The sequence below is a fragment of the Hippocampus comes genome, unplaced genomic scaffold (assembly GCF_001891065.2).
Source record: "Hippocampus comes isolate QL1 unplaced genomic scaffold, H_comes_QL1_v1.1 scaffold1, whole genome shotgun sequence".
In the NCBI taxonomy this organism is placed as follows: domain Eukaryota; kingdom Metazoa; phylum Chordata; class Actinopteri; order Syngnathiformes; family Syngnathidae; genus Hippocampus; species Hippocampus comes.
In genome coordinates, this window is record NW_017805010.1 from 884,136 (window position 1) to 911,113 (window position 26,978).

A 26,978-nucleotide genomic window follows, 5' to 3' on the forward strand; every position below is an offset into this window, starting at 1 on the left:
AACATGACAAAAGCTACAAATACTTTATTTCTCTAAAATTGGTTAAACTGACAGAAAAAAAAAAAAAAAGTTGTTTCGTATTTGCAAACTGATTGTCTACTTTCAATAAGAAAGTCATCGCCCCCTCAAACTGAGCCGTACCTTATCACATCCAATCATAATCCCTCGGAATCAAACCGAAAAAAATTATAACACTTTAAAATGTAACGTTCGATCGATCCGTATCACGATACCTATCAAAAGGTATTTATCGGCGAGATTCAAACACCTCACGGGATAACGGTTACATTCAAATTTCAAAAAATGGGACACTTATTTTTTTGATTCACAGAAAGGTGAGACTGGATGAACTCTGGTCCATGCATGCCATAGGGGCAGACACCACAGTCACACTGCCTGATAGGCCTGTGCATAGGGGCCATTGCTGGAAATAGGAACACACACACACACACGCACGCACGCACGCACGCACGCACGCACGCACGTGCACACAATCATGGCCGGACTCCCAGCAACATTGTTTCACACACAAGAAGAAACCATTTAGAGCTGTATTCTCATAGACAGCGCTCCTGTGCTTGGTTGTTAAAAACTGGCGCATCTCGATGTTGCTGGTACAACCCTTGTGTTTGGGAATTTAGTAGAATTTGTGCCATGCTGGGTGCTCTGGCGTACCAAACGTTATTTTCTTTGACATGTTGAACTTTAGGCCAGCTGATAAAAGGTCTAAGTTGTGGCCCAGGTGGTGTCATGGTGAATCTGGCCACATAAAATGATGTGGTGGGCCAGATCTTGAGTTTGACACCTGTGGGATATGGCATGTTTTTCCAATAACACGCGGCCCGAAGAAATCCACAAAAGGTTTTTGGGTGCGGCACAACAAATTCGCACAGCCGTAATAATACCACAACATTGTGTTTGCAGTCATACCTGTCGGAAGACGCCGGTCGCTATAAAAGCACACCTTGGGTTGAATGCCCCTGTGCCACACACATACAGGTGAGTTTTGTTGAAGGGCTGCAGGACTCGTAGGAAGTTCGCACACTCCATCTGGATCGAGAAAGTCACATGATGTCGATCTGTATAAAAACTGTTTGAACTCTTGTTCTAAAAATGAATATCTTATCATCCAAAATAGCATGTGTTACTCTGTTGGACAGCGATGCAAGTTCAGGTTTCCACTCACACAAACAGGGGATTTAAAGTGAGGAGGAGCAACACCTGTTTTGAATTCCATAGAGTTGCGCGAGGGTTGTTTTTGAGAGCTGTTTTGCTTCCCGGAATGAATGAAACTTTTGACTGTTTGATTTATAGTTCGGTGAAACGATGAAAAATCTCTCAACTGACTCCTGTCACAGATCTATATCTGCATTGACATGTATACAAAAAATAGACAGTAAGTAATACGGACGTCTGTGAGCGTGTTTGGGTATGCTGATTCACCTCTGGATCCTTTCCAGCCATGAGACATTCTTGGACCCGGTCTGGGCTGGCAGGCCAATGCAACTGGAGAGAGTCAGAGAGAAAGTGAGCTTTAACGACCGCTTTCACTGCTCGCTTAACATTTCATTTAACGGGGCTCTGGCAGTGGCAGGTGCTTTATGAGGAGGCGAGTCGGCATGAGTGGAACACTAATCTAGAAGAAAGAGGTCAGGAGGAGAAGAGGCAGGGCTGTTACCGTGGCAACCAGCCTGACGACTAATTAATCGGCTGATTAACTGACTGCAGTGACTAATTGAGCCATTGCAATGATTTAGAATGTACAATTACTTCAGGTATTACCCATGAATAAACACATCAAGATTCTCCCAACTTGGCTTGGGACTGTTTTGAGCACCATGCGCAACTCAGACTAGAGCAGTCTTGTGTTTTGGTGGATTCAAGGATGGGCTGTAGTTACCAGCGTAACTCACTTCTGACGAGTCGAACAATCTTTGATTAGCCCTTTCATGCACCAATAATGATAACCTGTAAACTGATAACATGATAAACTGTCCAGTGTAGTAACCGCTGTCCCTGAAAGGGTTAAAGTTGTCAACGCATGCACACATAAGAGTACGTGGACTCCAACTGAAAAGTTTGACAGCTTGGTAATAAAATGCTGACACCACAAGCAAAAATATCGATAGTGTCTTTGCGGCGCGCTCGCATGGATTTCGCAGTTCGCACGAAAATAGGCCCCTTTGCATCAACAATCTTTAAAGATCGAAACCCCGAGTGGTGATTGATTCGGATTCGACTTTCAGCAGTCATAGTGAATCAAGCACTAAAGCCCTTTACCGGCTGAAAAACATCTCCAGATTGAAGGGTTGCATGCTCCAAACAGAGTTTGGCACATTAATTACCTTGTGATGAAATGTCACATGACTGTGTTCTAAATTAGACTTGACTGACAAGTGTAAGGTGGCATTGTTGTTTAATCGAAAGGAAGCAATGTCATGCGAAGATTTGAAAGAACCTGATAGTGTATTTCTTTGGGACAAGTTTAAAGTTTAAGTCATTGATAAAATGATTTTCTTGGACGCAGCAGAGGCAAGGGAGGAATTTAATTTTGTCTGCATTCCGACAAAAGCACAGCATAAGCATTTTGGCCCGGGTGCCAAAGTTTTGCCAAACTTGTTTTCACAAGAAAGCTTATCCACACAAAAGTCTACAATTCCCTTTCTTTCCTCTTTTATCGCAACATATGACAACTGTTGATAACTGACTGCCATCCATGTATGAAACTCATAAAACCTTGATCGTGGGTTGAAAATGAACAAGGCCATTGAAGATGCTCATCGACTTTTAAAACTTAAAACGCGGTCACTGTAACTGATAAAGTACTCGACAAAAGTGATGTCATAACAAGCGAGGGTGCCGTCAGGAAACAATCTTGGATGTCAAGTAATGGCTCCCTGATGTAGTCACTGCAGCACTGCCTGATGGATAGCCGATTAGATTAGAAACCACAGTCAGCCTTATCGCCACATACCACACACTGGCAGGAACCAGCATGGACCACCGCCAAAGGATTCTCACCATGCCAAAATACCATCCATCCATTTTCTGATCCGCTTTATCCTCACAAGGGTCACGGGGCGTGCTGGAGTCTATCCCAGCTGTCTTCGGGCAGTAGGCAAGGGACAACCTGAGCCGGGTGCCAGCCAATCGCAGGGCACAGAGACGAACAACCATCCGCGCTCACACTCACATCTAGGGACAATTTAGAGTGTTCAATCAGCCTGCCAGGAATGTGGGAGTAAACCGGAGTACCCAGAGAAAACCCATGCAGGCACGGGAGGAACATGCAAACCCCACACAGGAAGGCCGGAGCCGGAATCGAGCCGGGCACCTCTGCACTGTGAGGTTGACGCGCTAACCACTTGACCACCGGGCCGCCTGCCAAAATACCATTTAATGGAAATGTATCTCGTTGTGGGGAAGTGACTGTCAATGCACACTGGGGGCTTTTTATTCTAGACTAGATTCTAGACTCTCTATTCAGCTACACTCGAGTGTAAAAACTAGCGGATCCTGATTTTTATGCCAACACAATCCTGGATGCGCTTGTTTGGGAATTTTGTTCATGGAAATGAGCAATGTTGGGCATTCCGGCATAACAAGGCCACTTTTTTTTGTGCTTCACAATCCTGATAATTTGGTGGATAAAGCAGACTAAACTTTACACCTGCTGGAATCAGATCTGACTAGTTGTGCAGGTAGTGAAACACAATGTTGGTGAATTTGAACGTGGGGCAAGCAGCCTTTGAGCTTCACGGACAGGTGCGGTGGATGTCATCGTATTTGATTCATTAATAAGACAACAGCGTGCAGTGAACTCTTTGAATCATTCCAGAAATCAATTCATTTGACACACTATTACTATCATTTTTATTATGTAAGTACAATCCGAGTGGAAGTACCTCCTTCAAAGATCTGTGATCTCCCGAGCCAATTTTCGATCATCGTCACATGGAGGTCTGCTTGCAGTTCCTTGTAAATGTACTTTACCTGCCATGACCTGCTGCGGGAGACGAGCAAACCAATTTATTCTCTTCTTCCGCAATGTCAAGGACCATCAGCGCGCCACTCGCGCTCTGTATTGAAAGGGAATGAGAGGGGTTGCTTCGATTGACGGTGAGTCAAGTCTGAATCCGAAAAAAGAGTCAAGAATTAAAATTTCAGGATCTAGTAGAGTTTAAAATGGCCCATATAGTTAATCATACATAAGTCACACAGTATAAAACATAAGGAATTCATGTTTAGTTTTTGTTAATCTGTTGATAACCATATTGATTATTTTCTACGGTGTGATTCATGTGGACGGCACGGTGGGCGACTAGATAGCAAGTCCGTCTCACAGTGTGCAAATGTGCAGGGTTCGATTCCGGCTTTGGCCTTCCTGTGTGGGGTTTGCATGTTCTCCCCGTGCCTGCGTGGGTTTTCTCCAGGTACTCCGGTTTCCTCCCGCATTCCAAAAACTTGTATGGCAGGTTAATGGAACACTAAATTGTCCCTCGATGTGAGTGTGAGCGTGGATGATTGTTTGTCTCCGTGGCAACCAGTTCAGGGTGTACCCAGCCCACTGCTGAAGACAGCTGGGATAGTCTCCGACATGACCACGACCCTCATGAGGATAAGCAGATTGGAAACTGGATTGATGATTTATGTGCTGATTTTTTTTTCTCTAAAGTTTGATGGCAATATCCTTGAAAGAATAAACATCTAAAACTGTCGGCATTGCATGTAAACACCGAAACTTGCCAACATGTGTGATGAACTTCAGATCTAGTGATAAGAAGCTGTAACGATCACATCGAGACCTGAAAAGATGAAAAGGCTGCATATGTTAGCAGAGAAAAATAAACGATCATGATGACAACCTGGCAACGCAGCGGGGTTGTACCACCACATGGGAGGGAGGGAAAAAAATGCCGCAGACAAGTTGGAACATCTTATAAACAGACTATAAATATGGCACATGAGCCTCTCGCCGGCACAGAGTTGAGTTATATCTTGGATGTGACTATCTATCCTGGCGCTGGCTGGATGCCTGGCAGACTGGTTGGCTGGTCAGCTCACTCTTGGCTGTTCGTCCGCCTACCTGCTTAGTTGCTTGGCCCTTTGCCCGCATGCGCTTCTCACTGATGTAAGCATTGATTTTATGCGACAGCGCAGCGCTGTCTCTGTCCTTGCTGTGACCCTCAACACATCCTGACGGTTCTGGCGGAGCCATCATCGCGTCCGTCTGCATGTTAAAGCTCAAGCATAAAACTTAAGTATTGACACACGTACAACTGACAAGGGGTCTCCTTACAACTAGTTTCGGGCCAAAGTGTTTATGTTCATGAGTACTCAGTCCAGCCGTAAATCTTTTCCAAATTGATTTCATGACAAACGTTTGATGACTCGGATGTTAGTGGAGCCAGAGAGAGAGACAGAAAAAGAAACGTGATCTTCACCATCCCGGTTAGGAAAAGGAAGGGCTCACTCAGCACATCCTGCCGCAGGGTGTTTAAGACATCTGGTTTTGGTGTCTAACAACTGGCTCGAATTGAAATTATTGCCATGAAATTGTGAAAAAAAAAATCAATAACTTCAGTGATTACGTTTGTATAAAAACAAACAAAGAAGCAAAGTGTGCACAGCTTTCGACCATCATAGCTGTTGCCAGATTCTCCTCCTTCTACATGTTGATGTGAAACAAAGCACGATGTCTCCGCAAAAGTACAGCTCGTTTTCTGTAATTGTTCTCGACTTCATAACACTGCCAGTAAAGTGATTATTGGTGGAAACGTGTTGCGACACCTTCTGTAACCAATTCCTTGGTGAAGAAATCAAATGACAGGCTTTAAATCCCACTTAGTTATTCACGTAGCACACCGTGTTGGACATTGTTTTCTGAGGGAACAATTTTTGGGAGGGGCTGTTGTCCGCCTGTGCAAAACAAGGCGCGGAACGAGTTCAAGTGATTTTGCTGTGGAGGAACTTCAACAGACACATGCCACAATCTTGTCGAAAGCTTTGAATTTCACTCTCTGAGTCCCAATACTTTTGTCCATGTAGTGTATGCATAGAGCCATGGAGCAATTAAATGGTGGCCTTGGTATAAAAAAAAAAAAATTCAAATAATTGATCATATTAATCATTTCAACAATGTACTTTCCACAAACTATGATACCAAAACATTTCATATCATTTTAAACTCAGCTTACGACATTTCCCTTCAAAATGGAGGGCTTACGGATAATTGAGGGTGGTGCAATATACGTCGCCTTTGCAAACTGTAAAAACAGCAATAAGAAGACCTCTGTCGTTTGTTTGCTTGAGCTTTTTAACAGACACTCTGCAGAGAAAAAAACATACATAACACATGCATGCGGTAAAGGCTGACAACTTGGGATAGGGCCAAATCCTCTCCAACCCAAAGAAATCCGAGTGGTTGAGAAGTACATTATCACTTATGTACAGTACTTCCTTGACACCAGTTACTGCTTTGGTCAGAGATCATTCTTTTATCAAATATTAACATTACCGCACGCAAATATGGCTAATGGGCCAAGCTGGAGGGATGAAAATGTGTAAAATGCGAGAATTTGTCATGCTGTTTTTATGAGTACCTGCATGTGGAATGAGGAAACAAGATTTTTTTTTAAGGTGGTTTATTAGCCAGACCCGACCCGTAGGCCCTTATTTTCATAGCTGGCGCAAGTCTAGCGCAAAGTGCGGTATAGCTGTGCTCTTGGGTGCAGTTTTCGTTTCTTTTGATATTTTCGTAGAAATGCGCAAGTGGCAATTGGTGTTTGCAACGTTGTGGGAGTGAACAGAGCCGACTTGCTTTCCAGCAAATGGAAGCAGTTCCTCTTATTCCCTTAAAATCCAGCGCAGTAGAGGTGCATTGGTAGAAGAATAATAATAATAATAGACTCGTTAGAATCTATGCAAGAGATTGACACGCAAACGGACTCGTTAGAATCTATGCAAGAGATTGACACGCAAAGTACGTCGATAAGGAATTGCAAGAGAGTGCCTTACCCTCCCGATCATGTGTCCATGTGTGACCCTGACATCCACCACAGACCTCCGCAGAGCTCAGATTCTGTCTCCCAGCATCTCGATTAAATCCACGAAAATCACGTTTCACCACTTGCGCCACAACTTAGACCTGCTTTTAGCTGGTCTAAATATTTATGCGTCTACATTATGCCACCAAATTGTCAGCTGCGCTGGGGTGGGGGTGTAATAGAAAATGCCCTTGGTTCGCTGGAACGCCCCAAACATGGTGCAGTGTGGTCTGCCAAATTCCCAAACATTCCACCCGCACAAAAATCAAGATGTGCCCATTTTTACACCCAAATACACGTGTGCTGTATATAAAAATAGTGCCCCAAATATCTAAATCTGTGGTCGGCGTGCATGTTCGTGTGCGCATCACCATACATTGCAAGGTAAACACCTACCTTGCGGGGGTTCTGCGTTATGTCATCCATGCTGGTGGACAGCAAGTTATCTTTCATAGCCACATAAAGATGCATTCCATCTTCATCGGGCAGCAGGGAGTGCAGGTCTCCCGCCTCCAGGGGCAGCGTCAGCAGGCGCCCATTCTGGATCAGTTCTATCGAGGAAAGACCAAATAAGCATCAAGCACAATGGTTTCGATGCGGCCAACTGGAGACATTTTGTCGGTTGCCATCGTTGAGTCCGTCAGATTACTTTCAAGCCACACACAATCAGCGAGTGCTGATGGTGATGTATTCACATATTATCTCATAATTTTCAGTCAACCTTCGACTTTTCATTAAATGCCTGCTTCTCTCTGCAGCTGAGTAAATGATATAAGGAACTACAGTACAAGTTAAATTATGGATTTAAATGGGTTAAAGACATTTCTGATACACCGGGAAACAATATTGAATAACAGACAAATACAAAAGGCTTTAACTGCAGTGTACTGTACTGTATCTTCATAAAGCTGTCATGACATGTCAACTCTGAGCGCTAAAGTGCTGGAGATCAACTGCTCGCCCACCATCTGCTGGCATTGCCTGTCCATTATTGCATTCAGCTAGCAAGTGATTTTAAAAAAATGTATTCAAGTTTGCGTCGGATTGTAAAACTAAGAGCAAAAAGGCTCGATAAGTGCACGTGTCTGCCTATGCATACACTCCAAATTCCAACATGACAGTGAGAGCCTGAAACATCTATCCAATTACACACATGGTTCTTTTTAACAGCCAGTTCAAATACTCTGTACTTTGGATACGACCTGGAAAAGGTTTGATCAAATAAAGTCAAGTCGAGGTCCTTGTAAATTTGCACCAAGATATACTGTAGTCAAATTCAATTGAGTTCAGTACGTATGCAACCAGATGAGGCTTGAAAGATCCAAATTATATGGCGAGCTGAAGTGAACTGCCCTACGTGGTAGAAAAATGTGGGGTAGACCCTAAAAATGGTTGCCAGCCAATCGCGAGGCACACACAGACAAACAACCATTCGCGCTCACAATCCCCCTTAGGGACATTTTAGAGTGTTCCCATCACCTGCCATGCAAGTTTTTGGAATGCGGGAGGAAACCGCAATACCCGGAGAAAACTCACGCAGGGACGGGTAAAATATGCAAACTCCATACAGCCTGCCGACATGCTAACCAGTTGACCACCGTGCCACCCCGGTGTTGTTTTATGAGTTATCCGTTTGCTTTTTACGGTTAGTTTTAGGGTTATTTTTGACTCGATTGTTTTTACAGCGTAGTGACGGGTAGTTCAAATGATTCTTGTCCACGATGTGCTCATGGAACTTCTGTGGGGACGCACAAAGTATGAAGCGATTACGGCGGATTCCTCGAGAAGCACGTACAGCGATCTCACGTTGAGGGATCCAATTTGCACAACCAAAAGTTCCCGTAATTCACTCATTTTCCGTTCGAGAATGTCTCAAGGAGTGTTGCCACCAAATAATTGGCTATACCTTTGTTTCTCTCGATTGCATTTGAAGAGGACAATTTCTAAAATGTGCCCCCTCTTGCAGACAACTTGGGCTTCTTTGTCGATGGACACCCTCAGGGCATACCGCCGGCATCGAGAAGGATTAAATATTGATCCAAAAATGCCTCAGGTTCTCCAAGAAAAAGGATCGTCAAGCAGATGTCTGGGCTGCAAAGGTCAAACTGCTCTCATTTGGATTCATACAAAATGGTATGCCGAGATCCCAACATACACGTGCATGGATTTTGTCGCAAGTGAGAAATTTGTCTGACTTTTTTTTTTAAGTCCAAAATTGGTTTAATGTATTAATATCATAAAAGCTATCTCTTTACACTAAATTGTTAAAGAGGACATCCTGTAACAAATTGTGTGTGCAGGTTACATTGTAGGATGGAGATTGTTGTCAGAGGGTGGGGGGGTAAAAAAAAAAAGACAAAATCCTTTCAGCTGTAAAAGCTTCAGTCATCTTTTTGCAGGTTAACCATCCACATGTATTCTGCGTTGCCCCAACACTTTCTTGACACAACTGGCACTATTCTCAAAACATAAACATGGAACTCACTGAATCTTGTTTTGTTTTTTTTTGTCTGGTTCCTTGCCAAATCGATCACAGTGTCGAACATGGCGCATTGACAAAGTTCCACAATGCAGTCCAATTAAGCAGCTACAAGCTGCGAGTCCATGTGGGTTTGTTTACTCTTTCTAGCTGCGCTGTAATTTTGTCACTCACAGAAGCAACAATCAGAACCTGCGGGAGTCCTCTATTTTCTATTGGCTATTACGTGATTGAACCAAGCTTGGGAAATGGTCATTGTCCTCGGTGATTCAATCTATTATTAAAAAATAAATAAATAAAAAATTGTAAGTGGCCCTTTTGTCATTGTGCTCATTAATGTGAGTGAAATTCAGTCGCGCACAGGTCAAGGGGAAGAGACAGAAGAGGAGGGGGCACAGCAGGAAGGTAAGATTAAAAAAATAATAATAAAGTAAAAAATATTGGGAGGGGCCGACACAGAGGAAAAAGTGACAGCGAGATGAAAACGGTCTGACAGCCATAAGGCCGTTCGGAGATAAGAATGCCAAAACGTGACGTGGGGATGGACAGATGAAGGGGGAAGAGTGGCCGAGGGGAAAGGCGGACAAAAAGCAAACCTGATGGACATGATGATGAAACAGTGATGGATGGCGATGAGCTGGGTGGATGGAAAATGAGAGATGACAGGAGGTGATTGCGAAGGAGAGAGCGGCGACGGGTGCACGATAGGCGTTAGAGGAGGATTGAAAATGAAGTGGGACCACGTGGAGAAAGCCAAAGACCGACTGCGTGGTGATAATGAGTCGCGGCGTCGAGTGATAACAGAGCACAAAGTGATGCACAGGTCGGTGCATTGGAGAGGATGGGTGGAGATGATCAAGGCTGATTAATAACATAAATGTGTGTGCGTGTGTGTGTGTGTGTGCGTGGGTGACAGGATGATAAATTGGATAGTTGATGGGTGAGGGAGGACAAAGAAGACAGGTTGACTGTGAGGAACAGACAATAAACCAAGAAAGACAGAAAGAGGGGCGGGAATAAAATTATGATGGGCCATGATTGGGAAATTAATCATATTACAGAGAGAGATGAACAAAGCTCTGTAAAAAAAAAAAAAAAAAAAAAAAAAAAAAGGAAAATAAGCGTACTCGAGAGCCACTGACTGAGGATGAACGGTCATATGCTTCACACAAGCACCCTTTAAGCAAAAGAAAATAGATGTTGAGCGACAGGTGTGCGAGCACGCTAACAAACAACCAAAACAATACCACTCACCTTTAGCAGAGGTAATAGCTGCAATGATATAAAAAATCGGGGCAGGGGCTATTTACATTCTACACAGTCACTATGTTGTACCAACCTGAGAGACGCTGAGGAGAAAAGTGATGGAAATGTACTCATTAGGAAACACAACAGGAAGAGACGACGACGGGTAAAATGGAGAGATGAAAGAAAAACAAGAAAGCAGATGCGGTGCTTCAGTTCAATGGGAAAAAACTCACCAGGTACTTCGGGCGAATGGTCCGAGTGGTAAATTGCTCAATTTCATGCAGATTTCAGGTTCATTACACTCAGAGGGTGACTCAAGAGCATGAAAAATGGGATCGCGGTTCTTTTTTTGTTCACTTTTAACATCATTTCAAACGTTTGCAAGGTTACCCACAAAAGCTTCATCCAACGAAGAAGGATGAAAATGTATATTTTGTCCCTAATGATCTCTCTCTTATTGTATCGGTAATTAGAAGGATTATTTTCAGAACAAAAAAACATTATTCAATGAGAGAGAGAGAGAGAGAGAGAGAGAGAGAGAGAGAGAGAGAGAGAGAGAGAGAGAGAAAAGAAAATGTTGAAAAAGGGCCCTTTGTTTCAATGTTACCCAAAGAATCCCCACCCAATGTGGCCATTTATTTTAATGGTGTATTCCCCACTGCCACACAGTGTTACTTGGAAAACATTTCAGTAGCATTGCGCAATCCCCCCCACCCCCAACCAGCCCAAACAAATTGTAATGCACATAGCCACCTTGGAAATGGTCATAAGTTATACATTAACCTTGTAAAGGGATTTGATTTTCATCCAAAATGATGACGCTCAAGCAGACCTTCTCCCTCTGAGACATTTTGTCATCGGAGAGGTGGAATATTTCGTCATGTCAGTGAGTTAGCGTGTTTCACACCTAAACATGAAATCGCCAAACAAGCTTGGGTACTTAATGTGGGTGTGGTTTTCTTTTGGTTTTTCTTTGCAATTAAATGTCGATTTTGTGAACATTGGGTGGTGTTTTCAGAGAGTTTGTCAGTTGGAGGGTGAATTTTTTTTTTGTTTTCTATTGGTGACAATGAGCAGAGCAAAAGTCAAAGTACAGTTTCACATTTCCACTTGAAGGCAGAGCATGTATGAAAACCAGCCTTGTCCCAAGGAACCAGACTGGATCTGCATATGCAAGCATCCAGCAAGTCATCTGAATTACAAGCGCGCATGCCACAAGAGCAGCGTGACCTTGCTTTGTTTGATATAAAAGCTCAGTTTAACTGAACCTGAAACCACCTCTGCAGTGGAAACATCCACAACATCCCAATTGGATCGAGTGGGCCACAAAAAAAAAAAAAAATTAAAAAACAGACGCCACTCAACCCATCAAAAATCCTATAAAAATGTCATGTTTATTGACGCTGTGTGTCACTGAGAACGGCTTTGGCAACATTCACAACTGTATAGAAATTACTGTGAAACCCCCGAATGTGAATGCCACTGAGGTCATGTGAATCAGAATTGGACCAACATTTCTGGCATTCAATCACACAAGAACTTTCAATTTTACTTGTGGAGACTTTTTTTTTTTTTTTTTGGCTTGCATATGGCGCAAGATGTCAATGTATCTGACAAGAGCTCATTTTAGCTAGCACCAAAAGTAACTGTGTTATGTTGCTTTTACATTTGTGATAAGATTGCTCAAATCACCTTTGTAACACTATATGCTGTCATCATTTTCATTAGACAGGCTTTTTGTATTTACGTCGTACCATTCAAGGCACTGAACACACTTGACGTGGTTTTCACAGCGCGCACCTCAGGGTAAGGCGGGGCAGGGTTCATAGTAGCACGACACGACTTTGTCCGCAATAGTTACCAAGCAGCCAGCTTTTGTTTTTTTGCGTGTCAAATAGGCCGCGGCTCTCGAACAAGTATTTGTCACAAATTATATAAAATATTTTACTTGTGATACGGAGGAGCAGATTCAACATGTGACGGTTAGCTTTGCTATACTGTATTTCATTTCAAGCTAATGTTACTGTACGTACTCCAGTCCTATGTCCGGTGCTCTGCCATCTTTGATGTGCCAAGATTTCTTGCTCTTGTCTCCCTGGAATTGCTCAACGTCCACAAATAATAGGTTGGTGGACAAACACGCTGTGCTGTGCCGTGTTCAATGATACTCGTACGACAGTTAAAAATGCTAACATGTACACAAACATGTTCGTAAAAATGCTAACATGTATTACCACTGACAACAATTATTTTGAAATCGGGAACAAATTGGAGAATGAATGGTGTTCCTTAACAAATTATGTTAAGATATTCCACTGCAGGCGGCGCGGTGGGCGACTGGTTAGCACGCCGGCCGCACATTGCAGAGGTGCAGGGTTCGATTCCGGATCTGTGTGGAGTTTACATGTTCTCCCCATGCCTGTGTGGGTTTTCTATGGGTACTCCGGTTTCCTCCCACATTCCCAAAAACATGCATGGCAGGCTGATTAACACTCAAAAATTGTCCCTAGGTGTGAGTATGAGCACGGATGGTTGTTCGTCTCTGTGTGCCCTGCGATTGGCTGGCAACCGGTTCAGGGTGTCCACCCGTCTACTGCCCGAAGACGGCTGGGATAGGCTCCAGCACCCCCCGTGACCCTTGTGAGGATAAAGCGGACCAGCAAATGGATGGATGGATATTCCATTGGAAGGAGACAATCAAATATACGGTATATTTCAGATCACATATATACTGCACAGCTACATTATTTACAGTATACAGACAAATACATGTTTGTAAATGACATATTGAAACATGATGTGTGTTTTCATGTGTGTTGACAGTGTACATCAGCTAAAATTGGGGAACAATAACGTATTTAACTGTATCTTTTCTCCGACCTGAATTAAGAAATACACATTTCATTTTATGTATTGACATGAATATCAATCTCCATAGGACTCTATCAACATACTGAATTACAAATGTACATATTGAGAGATGCCAGTGTATCTGCAATTAGGCAGACAAATATTTCGAATTTCAAACATCCTACTAGTGTCCGAGAGTCCTTTGCAAATTAATGAATTCATTTAGACCTTTGAGTCTGAGAAGCCAAATCTGTCTGACCGGTTCCAATCCGTCTGGCCCTCTTTATCCTAAACCAACAGATTCTTGTCAACAATTTAGCCCGGTCAAATGGCTCCCATCTTGAGCTCGCCACCATGAATGGCTTATTCAGAATGAATACATTCTTTCCTCTACCCTGCAAACACACAAAACACACACGGCACGGCCGTACGCGCTACTGACTCAGTCGTGGAACTCAACAGCTCCAGCCGCCCCACCCTGACTCCTGGGAAAGTTGCCGTGGCAACAGAAGCCATGCCAGCATAATTTGTGAGTGGGCGTGAGTGATGGGTCGAAGGCCTCGTAGATCTAACCCCCTCCCTCCCAACACCGCTTCTTCCCCAACCCTTAAATCCAAATGCATACACTCCCAAGCATAAATTGAGGGATTTGACCCATGACAACTACCATCAACACTGGTTACAATATTAAGTGTTTTAAAAACATTATGGTTGACTTTGATTGTTCTGAACTCCTGTATCGTGTTGATATGGTGTGAGCAGAAACAATACTGCTGAGGTTTCCGTGGCAAGGGTCTGGGTGGATGTAGCTCTACTTCCCAGAGTTCAAGTCATACTTTTGACTGAAAATGTCTACTTTTGGGTCGTGGCGTGAGTCCGACAGCCTGACAGTCAGCCGTCAGAATCCCAAAGAATAATATATACATCCACAAGGAAAACTATCTCGCCAATCACAGCGTGGCAGACTTCCGCGCAAGTATGCCCTCCGAGTACGGCCATTCTTATCGGCCTCAAGTTGACAGCAGGGGTCAATGAGGGTCATGACCTCTGATTCCAGCCAATTGCCCTCTGACCTCTGTCACTCTGAATCAAAGTTGGGATATAAAGGAGCAGACGCAGCGAGACATAATCCGAAAGGCCATCGCCTATTAGGACATGCGAGCACACAAAGGCAGACATGCACGGTGGGACATGCATGAATGGCCACTTTATATTCATTTCAGTGTCCATGTATCATACAGTGTGTGCCGCCATGAGTGTCCGCTTGATGTCCGCGCGTGTTTATTTCACATTTGGGGTCGATGATTTCATACGCGGCGAACATTAGATGATTGACTACCGGTCATGGGAACTCTGATGGGCCTCGACGTAATTAGAGCAAATGTATGGCGTGTGATGCAGCTAAAAACATTCCTGCACACTCACACACACACAAACACACACACACACACACACACACACACACACACACACACACACATACGTGCGCGCGCGCGCGCGCACACACACGCACGCCGTAGAGGTATCCAAATTATTCACATAAATCGACAACTATTTTAAGAGCCAAGTAATCATTTAGAGCCATTGCTTAACTTAAAAGTGGCCCAAATCCCCAGTTTTCAGCCTCTCAAGAGTCATTACTCTCTGATTTCTGTAATTTTTTTATGATAGCGTTCATTTTGTAGACGTCTGCTTTTAATTTGGAAAGCAAAGACCAAACTCGATCATTTTTCCCCCCAAAAAGTTGCTGGGCGCAACAGCAATCACTCTCATGTGATATTGCAGAAAAAATAAAGAAATCAAATCAACAATAATGGGTTAATAGGCAGCAATCAGGAAAAACAATATCTTTTTATATTCACATTTAATGCCAAATAAAATTTGATCAGATTATTTCATTAATCAATATAAGTGTATAAAGAATATTTGATAGAATACTTTGTAATGAATCGATCACATTTTGACTCACTATAAGATTCAACAAATAGACATAAAAAAGATTTATTTTTCACCGAGCTACTACATCGCAGTGCAATTTAGAGGTGGAACAATGAAATGATTACTCGACAACTGATCGATTATTCAATAAATTTTTGGCAACTGAGAGCTCGTTTAGAGAAATTGTTGACCATATTAGGTAAAGTTGCTTTTTTCCCATAATGCAATGTGGTATTGGGTTGCAATTGTGGCATTCAGGGGAAATTAATTTATTTTTTTGTAGTTGCTCCATCAAAGTGATGAATCATTAATTGTGACATTGTGCTTTTAATTTTTATTGCATCGATTTTCACTGAAAAGAAAAGCTTCCTTTTCCCTCATGCCTCGTAAAAATGAGTTGCTGCTCAGGGTGTTTGGCTTGCCCCCCGACCGCTTCATTGATATTCAGTTTCACAAGACACATTGTTATCCTGCCATTTGGTTGGGAGCTCTGGGTTTTTACTGCAATTTCATCTGAGAAACAAATATGCTTGCAGTTGAGCCATGTGGCCTCAAATGACACTCCTGCTGTGTGTTTATCTATCTGCCTTTTGTCACAACACAGATGTGAAGAAAAAGAATTATTATCAAGCTACAACATTCGACAAGAACATGACACAATGCTTTTGATGAACGTTCCCGAATGTGAGATGCATGTGGCTAAAATCCATCAATTATCACCTCTACTGTCCAGATGAAATTGGGAGACACGCATGGCCAGAAAGTCAGTCACAATCACTCAGTCTCATGTTTGTACCATTTCTATATCAACTTCTTATCTTATTTTGACACTTGCATGGTAGCTAATCCGAACCCCTAACCCTCACCCTAACTCCTAACCATAACCACCTAACCCTAACCCCTAATGCTTAACACCTAGCCCCCCGAACATTAACCCTAACCCTAACATCTGACCCTAACCCATAACCTTAACCCTGACCCCCCTGACCCCCTAACCCTAACTCAAAACCCTTAACCCCTAAACCCTCACCCTAACCCCTAACCCTTACCCTAGCCCTAACCCCTAACCCTAAACCAACCTTAACCCGCTAACCCTAAGTCTAACAATTAACCCAAACCTAACCCCCAAACCCTAACCTTAACCCAACCCTAACTCCAAGCTCCTTACTCCAAATCCTAACCCCTAATCCTAACCCCTAAGCCTAACTTTAACCCCTAACCCCTAACCCCTCACCCAACCCTAACCCCAAACCAACTCTAACCCCAAACCCTAACTCTAACCCTTCATCATAACCTTACTCCGAACCCCAAAGCCTAAGTCCTAACACTAACCTCCTAACCCTAACGGTCACTCTAACTCTAACCCTTAACCCAAACCCAACCCCCAACCCTAAGCCAACCCTAACCCTAACTATTCACCCTAACCTTAACCCTAACCCTTCACCCTAACCTTAACCCTAACCCTTAACCCTACCCTTTCAAGGTAATTTTTATGGCACCCTTCTCATTGGTCATTAGAATTACTGTTTGTCGAGCGTTTTAGTGTTTCTGCATGACTATTCCAGTGGTTAAAGCTGTTAAGAATGACAAATGGTTAATGAAGGCACTGCCCATACGATACAAAAAAAGTGAGCGCTCAGCCTAACGATTAATATGAGGCAAATAACCTCAACAGCAGTAAACAGAAAAAAAAATGCAAAAACTATTTGTGAGCACTTTGAGGCGCAACTAAAAGTGTGCAATGAGGACTGCGTTTGCAGTGCAAATCGCTGCCCATAACAAAGCAGACTCGACATTAAAGATGTCAGCACGTGCTGTGTTTGCAACGACTACATGCGACTGTTCAACCTTCTCTACTTGGACCGTGATGCTTTCTTGGAAGATCTGCCAAAGCCGAATGTGTGTTTGCTATAGACATCACTGCCAATTGCTTTAAAAGTTTTATTTCTGCCTCTGACATGAACATTTAACTTTAGAACTAGTTTGGATGTCAGTTGTGACTGGTGAATTTCGATGCCGTTAGTCAAAGCGAACGGGATGTCACGGTGACGGCTACGACGGCGCAATGAGGCGGAAAAACGCGGCTCGGAATCTATGAAGCATATGGCGAGTGTCAACACTGCTTTTTCCATGCTGGCATCTCTTCAATGCGTCAGAGCGGATCTGACAACAGAGTCCAGAACAAGTGGGATGTTTCCTAATTTGGTTTAGCAGGCGAGCTGGACTTGTTTGCTTTGATTTGATCGAGAGTGACACATTTTGAGTGAGGCAATTTTCCAAACTTTCCAAATGAATCAACGTGTCACACGCCTTTATACGACAAGTTAGGACAGTCCAAACAGTAAACACGTTGCGGTCGAATTGGTAAAGGGTTCACTGTGAAATGTAATTGACATACAGGTGCGGTATTCTACAGTGTGCACGTGGAGCCGGATAAACAGTACCTAAAAGAGCTCGTATGGAGCCCCATTCGGACTCCACATCCACACGTACGTGACTATTTCTTAAAAGGTATATTTTCCACACTCTGGGTGAAGAATTTTCTACATCCACAGGCATGAAAACGTCTCCTGGCTGCAAGTCCACCCAAAATTGTCCTTTCGTGTGTCTTTGTGCAAATATGGACAAGTACAGTATTTGGGCAATCGCTGCTGCCTATTTAACATCATCTCTCTTCTGTGAAGAATTTCAACAAGATGTCGGTGTGTGTCCAACCATCCATCCATTTTCTACATCCTGAACAGGGTCACGGGGGTGGCGGTGCTGGAGCCTATCCCAGATGACTACGGGCGGAAGGAAAACGGCACCCTGAACCGGTTGCCAGTCAGTCGCAGGGCACCTATAGAGACAAACAACCATCTACACCCTCATTGAGCGGGACCCGATCCCACGCCTCCCGCTCACAAGTCAGGCGATTGCACCACATTTTTGTGAAAGTGAGACTGATAGGATGCTAAGGATGCACTAACACAAAAATATATCATGTTAAGAACACACACACACACACACACACACACACACACACACACACACACACACACACACACACACACACACACACACTCATCGGTGACTTTTTGGTGTGTGTCTCTGGGAATTATCGTCAGAGGTTATTGATATTGGACCTGAGACGGGGAACAACACTCTCGTCCACACAAGGTGGGGGTTCAAGGTTATGGGAAAAATCAAGTTTTTTTCCATCGTCATCTCATCGAAGCATGTCTGGGATGTGAGGGAAAAAAAATCTTGTTTACTGACTTTCATGTATTTCTACATCTGGGCAGACACACTTATCTGAGAAATTACACTGATGATGTGTGTGTGTGTGTGTGTGTGTGTGTGTGTGTGTGTGTGTGTGTGTGTGTGTGTGTGTGTGTGTGTGTGTGTGTGTGTGTGTGTCTTCGTCTGCCTGCTAGTCTATTTACTGGGCCCGAGGGAACTCTAGTGTCTGGTGCAGCATTCCCGAGAGGTGGAATTTGTTGGCCACGCCACTACTGGAGGGGTACTGGTAGTGGGGGTGAGGAAACCGGGGCATGTTTCCTGTGGAAATGGGGTTATCACTTTGCCAATTACTAGCGCAATTACAACAGGAGTCTTGCAGAAGAAGCCTGGGAACAGTCTGCGGACCTTCTCCGCTGCTTGAAATAGGCACTTTCAAATCATGCGCAGTACATGAAATGACCGATTCATTCAGAAGTTATATTGTCACTGCTTGTTACTTTTCCCGATTGATCAACGCGATTTACATTTCTTTGGTCAGTTTCCAACAGTCAGGTCTCATTTTTCAGTGAAAAGTGTATGAACGCGAACCACCTCATGAAGAAGGGTCTATCTCCAGTATGTGTTCATCCAAATTAGCATTGTTGATCCTGGAGGAGTGGTACCCAACCGGTGTTCCGCTTTTGTAAAGGTCACTGTACTGTTTGAAGTGTCCAATTAGTTCTGGTCATTGCGGCCTTACATGAAGACTAACATTCACAAAGTTGGATGCTTTCTCTGTTCGCGCAACGCCTCCGATGACCGTCGAATTGCAGACATGATGCAATTTGAAGTACTGTCTCATCCGCTGACTCAATATTTAAGAAAAACTAAACTAAACTAAAAAAAAACTCTTTTATTTCCAGGTCACAAATCAAAAGACAAGCAATACAAAAAATAAGTACATAAATAAATAAAATAATTCGGGGTGTCGTAAGAGAAAGATTTGACAAAGGATTACGTACGAAAGAATAACATGAAACTTAAAATACAGTAGTACAAACTACTGTACATATGTACTATTATATTTACAAGCCGATTCCATCATAACTAGCGACTACTGCATTTTAGACACGTTGCTTATTAATGTCCCACTTGAGCTCGCAACATTCCTACTGGCACACAGACAGAAAGTCAACTGCAGACCAAAGCCACAGCCGGCAAGTCTGTACTGTGTCACCAACAGGCCAGACCCTTGTGCACAGCTTGAACTTTGACCTCAGCTCATATGATTATTCATCATCATCATCATCATCATCATCATCATCATCATCTTCAGATTGTGCAGGCTGACTCTCAGCCAAGCACAGCACAAACTTGTCAAACTTTAGGGCTAACCAATTGCACTTAGTGGAGAGCACTCATTGCAAATAACGGCTGGCTTATTATTAAAGCTCAGGCTAGTTGCTATGGACACGTTCCGAATGAGGGGGGTGTTTTGCTCATTTTGTACAATATTGTTTTCATGATAGCAAAACAAGAATGGCTGTTGTTGTTGTGCTTTTAAATTTTTCTTTGTGGTACACCAAAACATCTCGTATCACTTAAAATTGATTCAGAATATTTGAGAAAAACTCATTTCGATGATCAGATTTTTGTGCCTTTTCCCCAAATGACTTTCTTCGGATTCTGTTTGGCAAATCAACGTGCCCATCTGTTGCTATGTCCTGTGCGTGACAGTCTGTATGACAGATAAATTCTAAATATAGATTTGCTTCGGAACTCGAGTGAATAATTTGGTTGAAAAAAAAAAATAGGTGTTAAAAAAAAAAATCATGCATTAGTGTGGCCTACCACAAACTGATGATTTTTTTTTTTTCCTTACGAGTACAGCATGGGTGCCTCGTCTCTACATATCTAACTTACTGGCAATTGAGAGGCAAAAAAATGGAAAACAAAGTTATCATGCTGTAATCAATCTACTTCTTGTCTCAGCTTTAACCCTTTCAGGGACAGCGGTTACTCCAGTGGACAGCTTATCATGTTATCCGGTGCATGAAAGGGTAAAAGCAGAGTTAAGAGATCCATGGACACTGCAAAGGTATCCAATAAAGCTTGTAGCTAAATCGGGATTTTTACTGTGACTCAAAGACATTTGAGTTTCCAATTTGTGATGAATCCCTTCCTAAAAAGAGCAGACCAGAAGATCTGAAAAGAAAAATCAGTGTACACTAGACTTGCTGATAGGACGATCTCTTTTTAAACAGGAAAGGGAAGGCCGACTTCCAACCTTTTGTGTCACTTGGCAAATCTTCCCATTATTAAGTATTCTTGAGGTTGGCGCTAGATTACGTCGCAAGAGGGACGATAGAATGGCATTAACTGGTACAGATCATGGAAAGCCTGACGAGTCGAAACAATCCTTCATGTCCAAATAAGGGTTGCTAAAGATGTGTCAATCCAAAGTTCAAACCTCGACTAACAAATCTTCCTTGTTTGATGTTAATGTCACGGACTCCATTGTTTGCCTTAGTCGTGGAAACAAAATGTGTGCAGCATCTAACAAACAAAACATTTAAAAATTGTGAAACTGGACTGATAGAAAAGGAATGGGCTAACAACCAGGCAAGGAAAAAGATCCAACTCAAGATTACAAATGGGGGTAGAGGGCAAATTGTACTAAATTGATACTTCAGGGAACTGGAAGCAGCGTGAGGTTTAATTTTTACTTAACCGTGTGCTTTAGGCTAAAGATAGCCTCTGAACACCAGAAACCTCAACATTACACATTAAGAGCATGCCGACTGTTGTCTGGTGTTTGTTGTTGCCAAAGCAAGAGTCCAGCGAGGCTGACTACTTGCTGAAAGAAAACGGGAACAAGTTGTGACCCTGAAAAAAGCTTTTTCATATACAGTGGAAGAGTTGGAATCTCAAGTTACAATTTTTTTTTTTTTAATTCCGTGAGCCCGTTTCTAATTTGAGACATTCATGAATTGAGGTAAGGGTTCCCATTTAAATGAATGGAAATGCAATTAATCCGTTCCAGTCCCAAAACTAAACTATACTTACTTTTTTTTTTTAACCATTGTGTGGTTCAAATTAAATACAATGGAATATAGAAATAAGTTAAACATATTATTAAGAATAATTAACACTTAACACAACATAACTAATTTATGAATAATTTATTGCTCATTAACTTTAATGGAGGGAAACAGTGGAGGAGGATGACAACTCCTTTTTTAAAAAAGTCTTCTTCCAAAATAACATGAGGAAATCCTGATTCAAGTTGTTTTTTTTAAATCAATTCATTGGCTGATTTTGGCATTCCCGTCCAGGAAAACCTGTCTTAAATGGGATGTCACATTGCAATTTCAAAGATAAATTTGTCACTAATTTGTTTTGACCATCCATCCATCCATTATCTGATCCACTCTCTACTGTACTTAGCTGATCACAACACAAATGCCCCCTAAGTGATTCACTTCTGACTTCATAAGTTATTAAGAAACTCCCCCTCAGTGACCTTCTGTCGTGCTCCACAAATTTTACCCGTTATCAAAGGGTAAGAATCTCAAATTTGCTATGCTTCTTGTCTGACTAAATCAGTATGAGACACGCTAGAAAATGGGTTGCCTTCCTTATATAACTTTTGTTTTGCTCGTACGAGCCAGCAGCTGAATTTGACTTAAATGGGCACTTGAACGGTGACAAGCAATGGCCGCGTGACCACTGGGAACTCCGACCATTAAAATTAATAATAGAGACTGTCATGGTGTCACATCACCGTCCACGTGAATTGTGCATCTCAGCAGCAGCAATTTGCGGCAACGGAGCCTGCAAAGAACTGGCCTAGATAGGAACACATCTGAAAGAATAAATGAATAATGAAACAAACTCAATATCCTGATATTGTTCTGGCGTTTGTGCTTTACTCGTACGCATCAGGAAGAGCTTGGCCACTGAGGATGACTATTAAGTGAAAGCGTGATGCTCAATAGATTACCTGTTGGTTAACCATGGTAGAAGCGAGTGAAGCAAAATGGAGAGAACTTGTAGGTCGCATCGAGCAGAAGTACTGTTGATTCAGTCTAAAGGAGTTGTGTCACAAAGACCAGCAACATGATGTCACTTATCGTTCAAGTTGAACTCGATCAACACTGTGCTATGGCACAAATCTGGACAACTTTATTCTGCCCTGTCGAATGAACAGAGGAACTAAAAACATTCAGACAGAATTAGCTCAACCTTTTAATTCATTTAAAAAATAAAATAAAGAAAATACATTAAAATGTCGACCTGTAATTCCCACAACTGTTGACCAATCCTTAACAGTGGCCTAACCTAACCGAAATCAACAGCGCCCCTGCTGGAAGCAACGAAGTGGTGCACTCAGTTTTTATGCACCGTTAATCAACAATTAAGTACACACACGCAATCTAACTCAATTCTGATGACTGATACTTTTCACTTGCAAATTTTTATGCCGTGTATGTGCTGCAGTTGCTTTAAGGGTTTCTTTTTCAAGCCAAAATGAGTACACGGCAGCTGGGTTGTGTGTCTGTCAGCTTTGGTTTCAGGGACAACAGAGCTTCATGATGTCCCTCTCCGTAATCCAAACAGCCAATTTGTAAGGGTGCGATGGATGCATGGAAACAGCTGTTTTGGAATTCTTCCAGATGTTGGCTTACCAAAATAAGGGACAGCGGTCACTCCAGTGGACATCATAACATGTTATCAGGGTACAAGTTATCATTATTGGTGCATGAAAGGGTTAACGTATTCAATCCCATGAACATTTGTATTCATCAACTGGAGCCCAACCATTTACTGCCCCCAGTGTACTGCACTCAATAGTGAACTGAATGTGTTAATGTAGATCTATTTTAGTACCGTAATATATCTGAGTAGGTTTTTTTTTTTGTTAGCTGAAAGATTTTTTTTTAAACACCGATTTTACAGTGGAAAAAGAAACGGTATAAACCTCACCCAAGGAGCAATTTCAATCCAGTCACTCATTTGTTTGTCATTTGGGCATTTGTCCAGAAAGCGACAACGGGATTAGTTTTAGCGCCCGCGTGAGAAGCAGTCAGTAGGTCACAGGTCAAAAGCTGACATCTTTGCTCTTTTGCCCACGGAGGATCTCATACAGAACAATTGTAACATGATGGTCAGGGTCTAGTTTAAAGAAAGTGGAAGATTTGTCTTAAAAAGTGCACTTTTGTTGAGGTTACATGTGGCTTTAAGTTTCTGCCACCCAAACACTGGGGCAAAACCAGCAATCTAGCCAAAGCCTAATGAGCTCCATCCCAACCATGTTCTGGCTCGAAAATATTTCTGGTTTCAAATAGCAATACCAGAGATGCTCACTTTCTTTGATCTTCATCCGCAACTAACCCTAAACTTCCATTACTGTTGTGCATGAAAGGACCACAGAACCCAACCAGAACAGAACCAAATTAGATTAAGAAAGTCTGCCATCTAAATGGCACGCTTGTGAGAACAGCTACTCGGGATGCGCACAAAAGTGACTAATCGGCCGATTGTGTCTTGTCAATTGTGTGGAATTTTGTCAATCCAGCAATCATATTAACAAGGGGAGGAGGGAGCTGTGAATTCATTCTCAACAAGATTGCTGACTAAAGGAGGATGACACATTGCCACCGGCTAATCAGCAGGTCAGCCACGGGAGCCTCTTGCTATGCACAATTCCTTGGGGAGGATTAACTGCACGTAAAAACACATCAATGACAGAGAAAGTGAATTTCTCTTATCCCTGCCCTGCGTTTCACTTGTGACTATTCAACTACTACTCCAATAAGGACAAATGCTGTAGAAAATGTGTGTATGCTGAATAATGGATGGATTCTCAGCGTTAACCCCCGCAACAGTTTTCAGCCTCTGTGCCGACTTGTCTTTCTCATATTCCTCAACAAGAACTAGTAAGCTGCAGGAATTTTACTTCATACGGGTTGTTTGTTCAAGATGAAGAGTTATTGTTATCAATAAACAGACCAAAATAAAATACACCTCAGTTACCAAATAATATATGAACATCAATGCCTAGGTACGCTTTTACTTTGAAATTGTTCTCCGCAGCGTGATGCGGCGTAATAGCTGACTTGACTCGTTTTCCAGACAGCGATTGTGTCCAAATCCACACAGGCTGCGTCCCCCCCAAGGGCGTATTTTCGGGCTTTGTTGTCATCACAAACTGTTAATAATACCATGTTGTCCTGAAATAATGTTCAATCGCTCATTAGGAGCGCTAAACAAAGGGCTTACTTACACTGACACTGTATTGTACAGTGCTAGCCATGCTAGCAGGGCTAGTCAAGCTAGCAGGGCTGGCGGCGCTCAAATTAACAGACCTAATTGACTTTGCCCAATTTGATGCTAACAACCTGACACGGTTGCAGTTCCGACTGACCCAAATTTATGGGGAGAGATTTGTGTAAATTGTCACTTGTTTCTAGAGAGGAGAATAGAGTACTGTACTGCCACGCACAGTTTCAATTTAAGAAAAAAATGCTGATTGGAATTGTGTTTTTTAGTCTTCTTTGTCTTCAACCAAGCACAAAAAAATTTTTTTTGTGATACTCGATTATTCGATTTGAATTTTCAGTAGGATATCTGAATACCAGAATATTCGATAGCTACAGCCCGAGTATCCTTGTAGACAAGTGATGGGAGGGGTTGAGTTCATATCATGAGTTATATTATTTTTATTTTTCGCATGAAAAGCACGATACAAATAAAGTTCGAGTGACTGATTGAATATACAAGAAGCCAGACAGAGGTTTTTAGGATTTTCAACTGTTAGAGCAACGAGTATGGAACATAAATCCAAATGTATATCGCAGGTGATATAAACAAAAACTAGAGCCTAGATCTATTTGTCACTACACCAATTACACACACAAAAAAAATCAATTCTATCTGTTGGAGGAAAATTATGAGGAAAAAGTGGTGATAGGAAGGGAAATGACCACTGCATGGAACTCCCTGAGAGCGACACAATGCATCCACACTCTCACCGACATCCACACCCGCCCACACACAGTCCACTATGCCAATACAAATCACAACACATCTTTTTTGCTGCTACTAATCTATGCAAAGATGAACACGCTGATCTCTGTGGATACATTAAGACACATTCTACCGGGAGTTGTTGAAAGCAATAAGGAGAAAAGTACATCGACTGTACAAGATACACTCCATCAACTCCTCGCAACCCCACTTCTGCTGAAGCGACTGCATGTACATGCCCACTCTTCGCATGTTCACATGCTGAGATGTCATTAAAGCTTAATTCCCACCTGGAAGAGCTGAAATGATCATCTTCATCTCACAGTAATTTCTCATTCAACTGCCTAAAACATGTCACCTTCTTGTTTGTTTGTTTGTTTTTTTTTGTGGTAATAATCAGCCACTGTCAAACTCAGTGTTCTCATAAATATTTAGTTCTAAAACATAAAAATGTGACTGTTTTCCAAGAACATGATTTTCACCAACCTTTTTATTTATTTGTTTATTTTGTGGGCTAAGTGTTTCTGCACAATCCCCCACAGCGTCATCTTCTGAACATGCCCAAATGCACTGAAAATGCCAACAAACAATCTTAAATCAAGTACGGTGAAATCCTTCAAGTCGAGGGAGGGCACGATTACAATTCAGCTCTTCATACTACCGATCTCGACTGTGCTCTTAGGAGCACCCACATGATGATTCAACGTGTTTGTGCAGTGTGCCACACACTGGCACAAGTGTATGATACATAAACCCATGACAAAAGCAGTGATCATCTCCGGTCATGTATTATACAGTGGAGGTCGAATCGGCTCGGGGCCAAGGAATAATGAATTTGGTGGTGATGCGTGTTAGGGATTTGTGCCATCAGATAATTATTTCTTTGTCTCGCTTTTTGAAATGGTCACAGACACTTGAGTCTAAATCCTGAAGGTAGGTGGGAGCGGTCAAGAACTCAACTGGGCGGGGGCGAGGGGGGAAATGGGTGTCTTTAGCTGTCAAGCTTCATTGCTAAATTGATTGCAAAAAAAAAAAAAAAAAAATCTGCAGAGATGAGTTCAATGGCAAGGGTGGGGAACTTACAAGGTGTGGACCATGATATAAAGTTAGTGGGTTCTCCACTGTGAATTTAGGGTCAAGAAATCAACTGGGGGGGGGGGAGGGGGGAAATGGGTGTTTTTAGCTGT

At 42.5% G+C, this 26,978-nt stretch overlaps 1 protein-coding gene across 3 annotated transcripts in view; it reads right to left on the reverse strand.

Moving 5' to 3' along the window:
* The window catches only part of sema3h (sema domain, immunoglobulin domain (Ig), short basic domain, secreted, (semaphorin) 3H), a 62,366-nt gene that overhangs the window by 25,997 nt on the left and 9,391 nt on the right, over positions 1 to 26,978 (reverse strand). For all 3 annotated transcript variants that reach the window (XM_019863045.1, XM_019863044.1, XM_019863043.1), the window contains exons 2-4: positions 7,443 to 7,597; positions 1,444 to 1,506; positions 931 to 1,050 (exon numbers count right to left, since the gene is read on the reverse strand). In XM_019863045.1, the coding sequence (XP_019718604.1) occupies positions 931 to 1,050; positions 1,444 to 1,506; positions 7,443 to 7,517 (258 nt within the window). In that variant the 5' untranslated portion in view covers positions 7,518 to 7,597. The remainder of the gene's footprint in view (positions 1 to 930; positions 1,051 to 1,443; positions 1,507 to 7,442; positions 7,598 to 26,978) is intronic.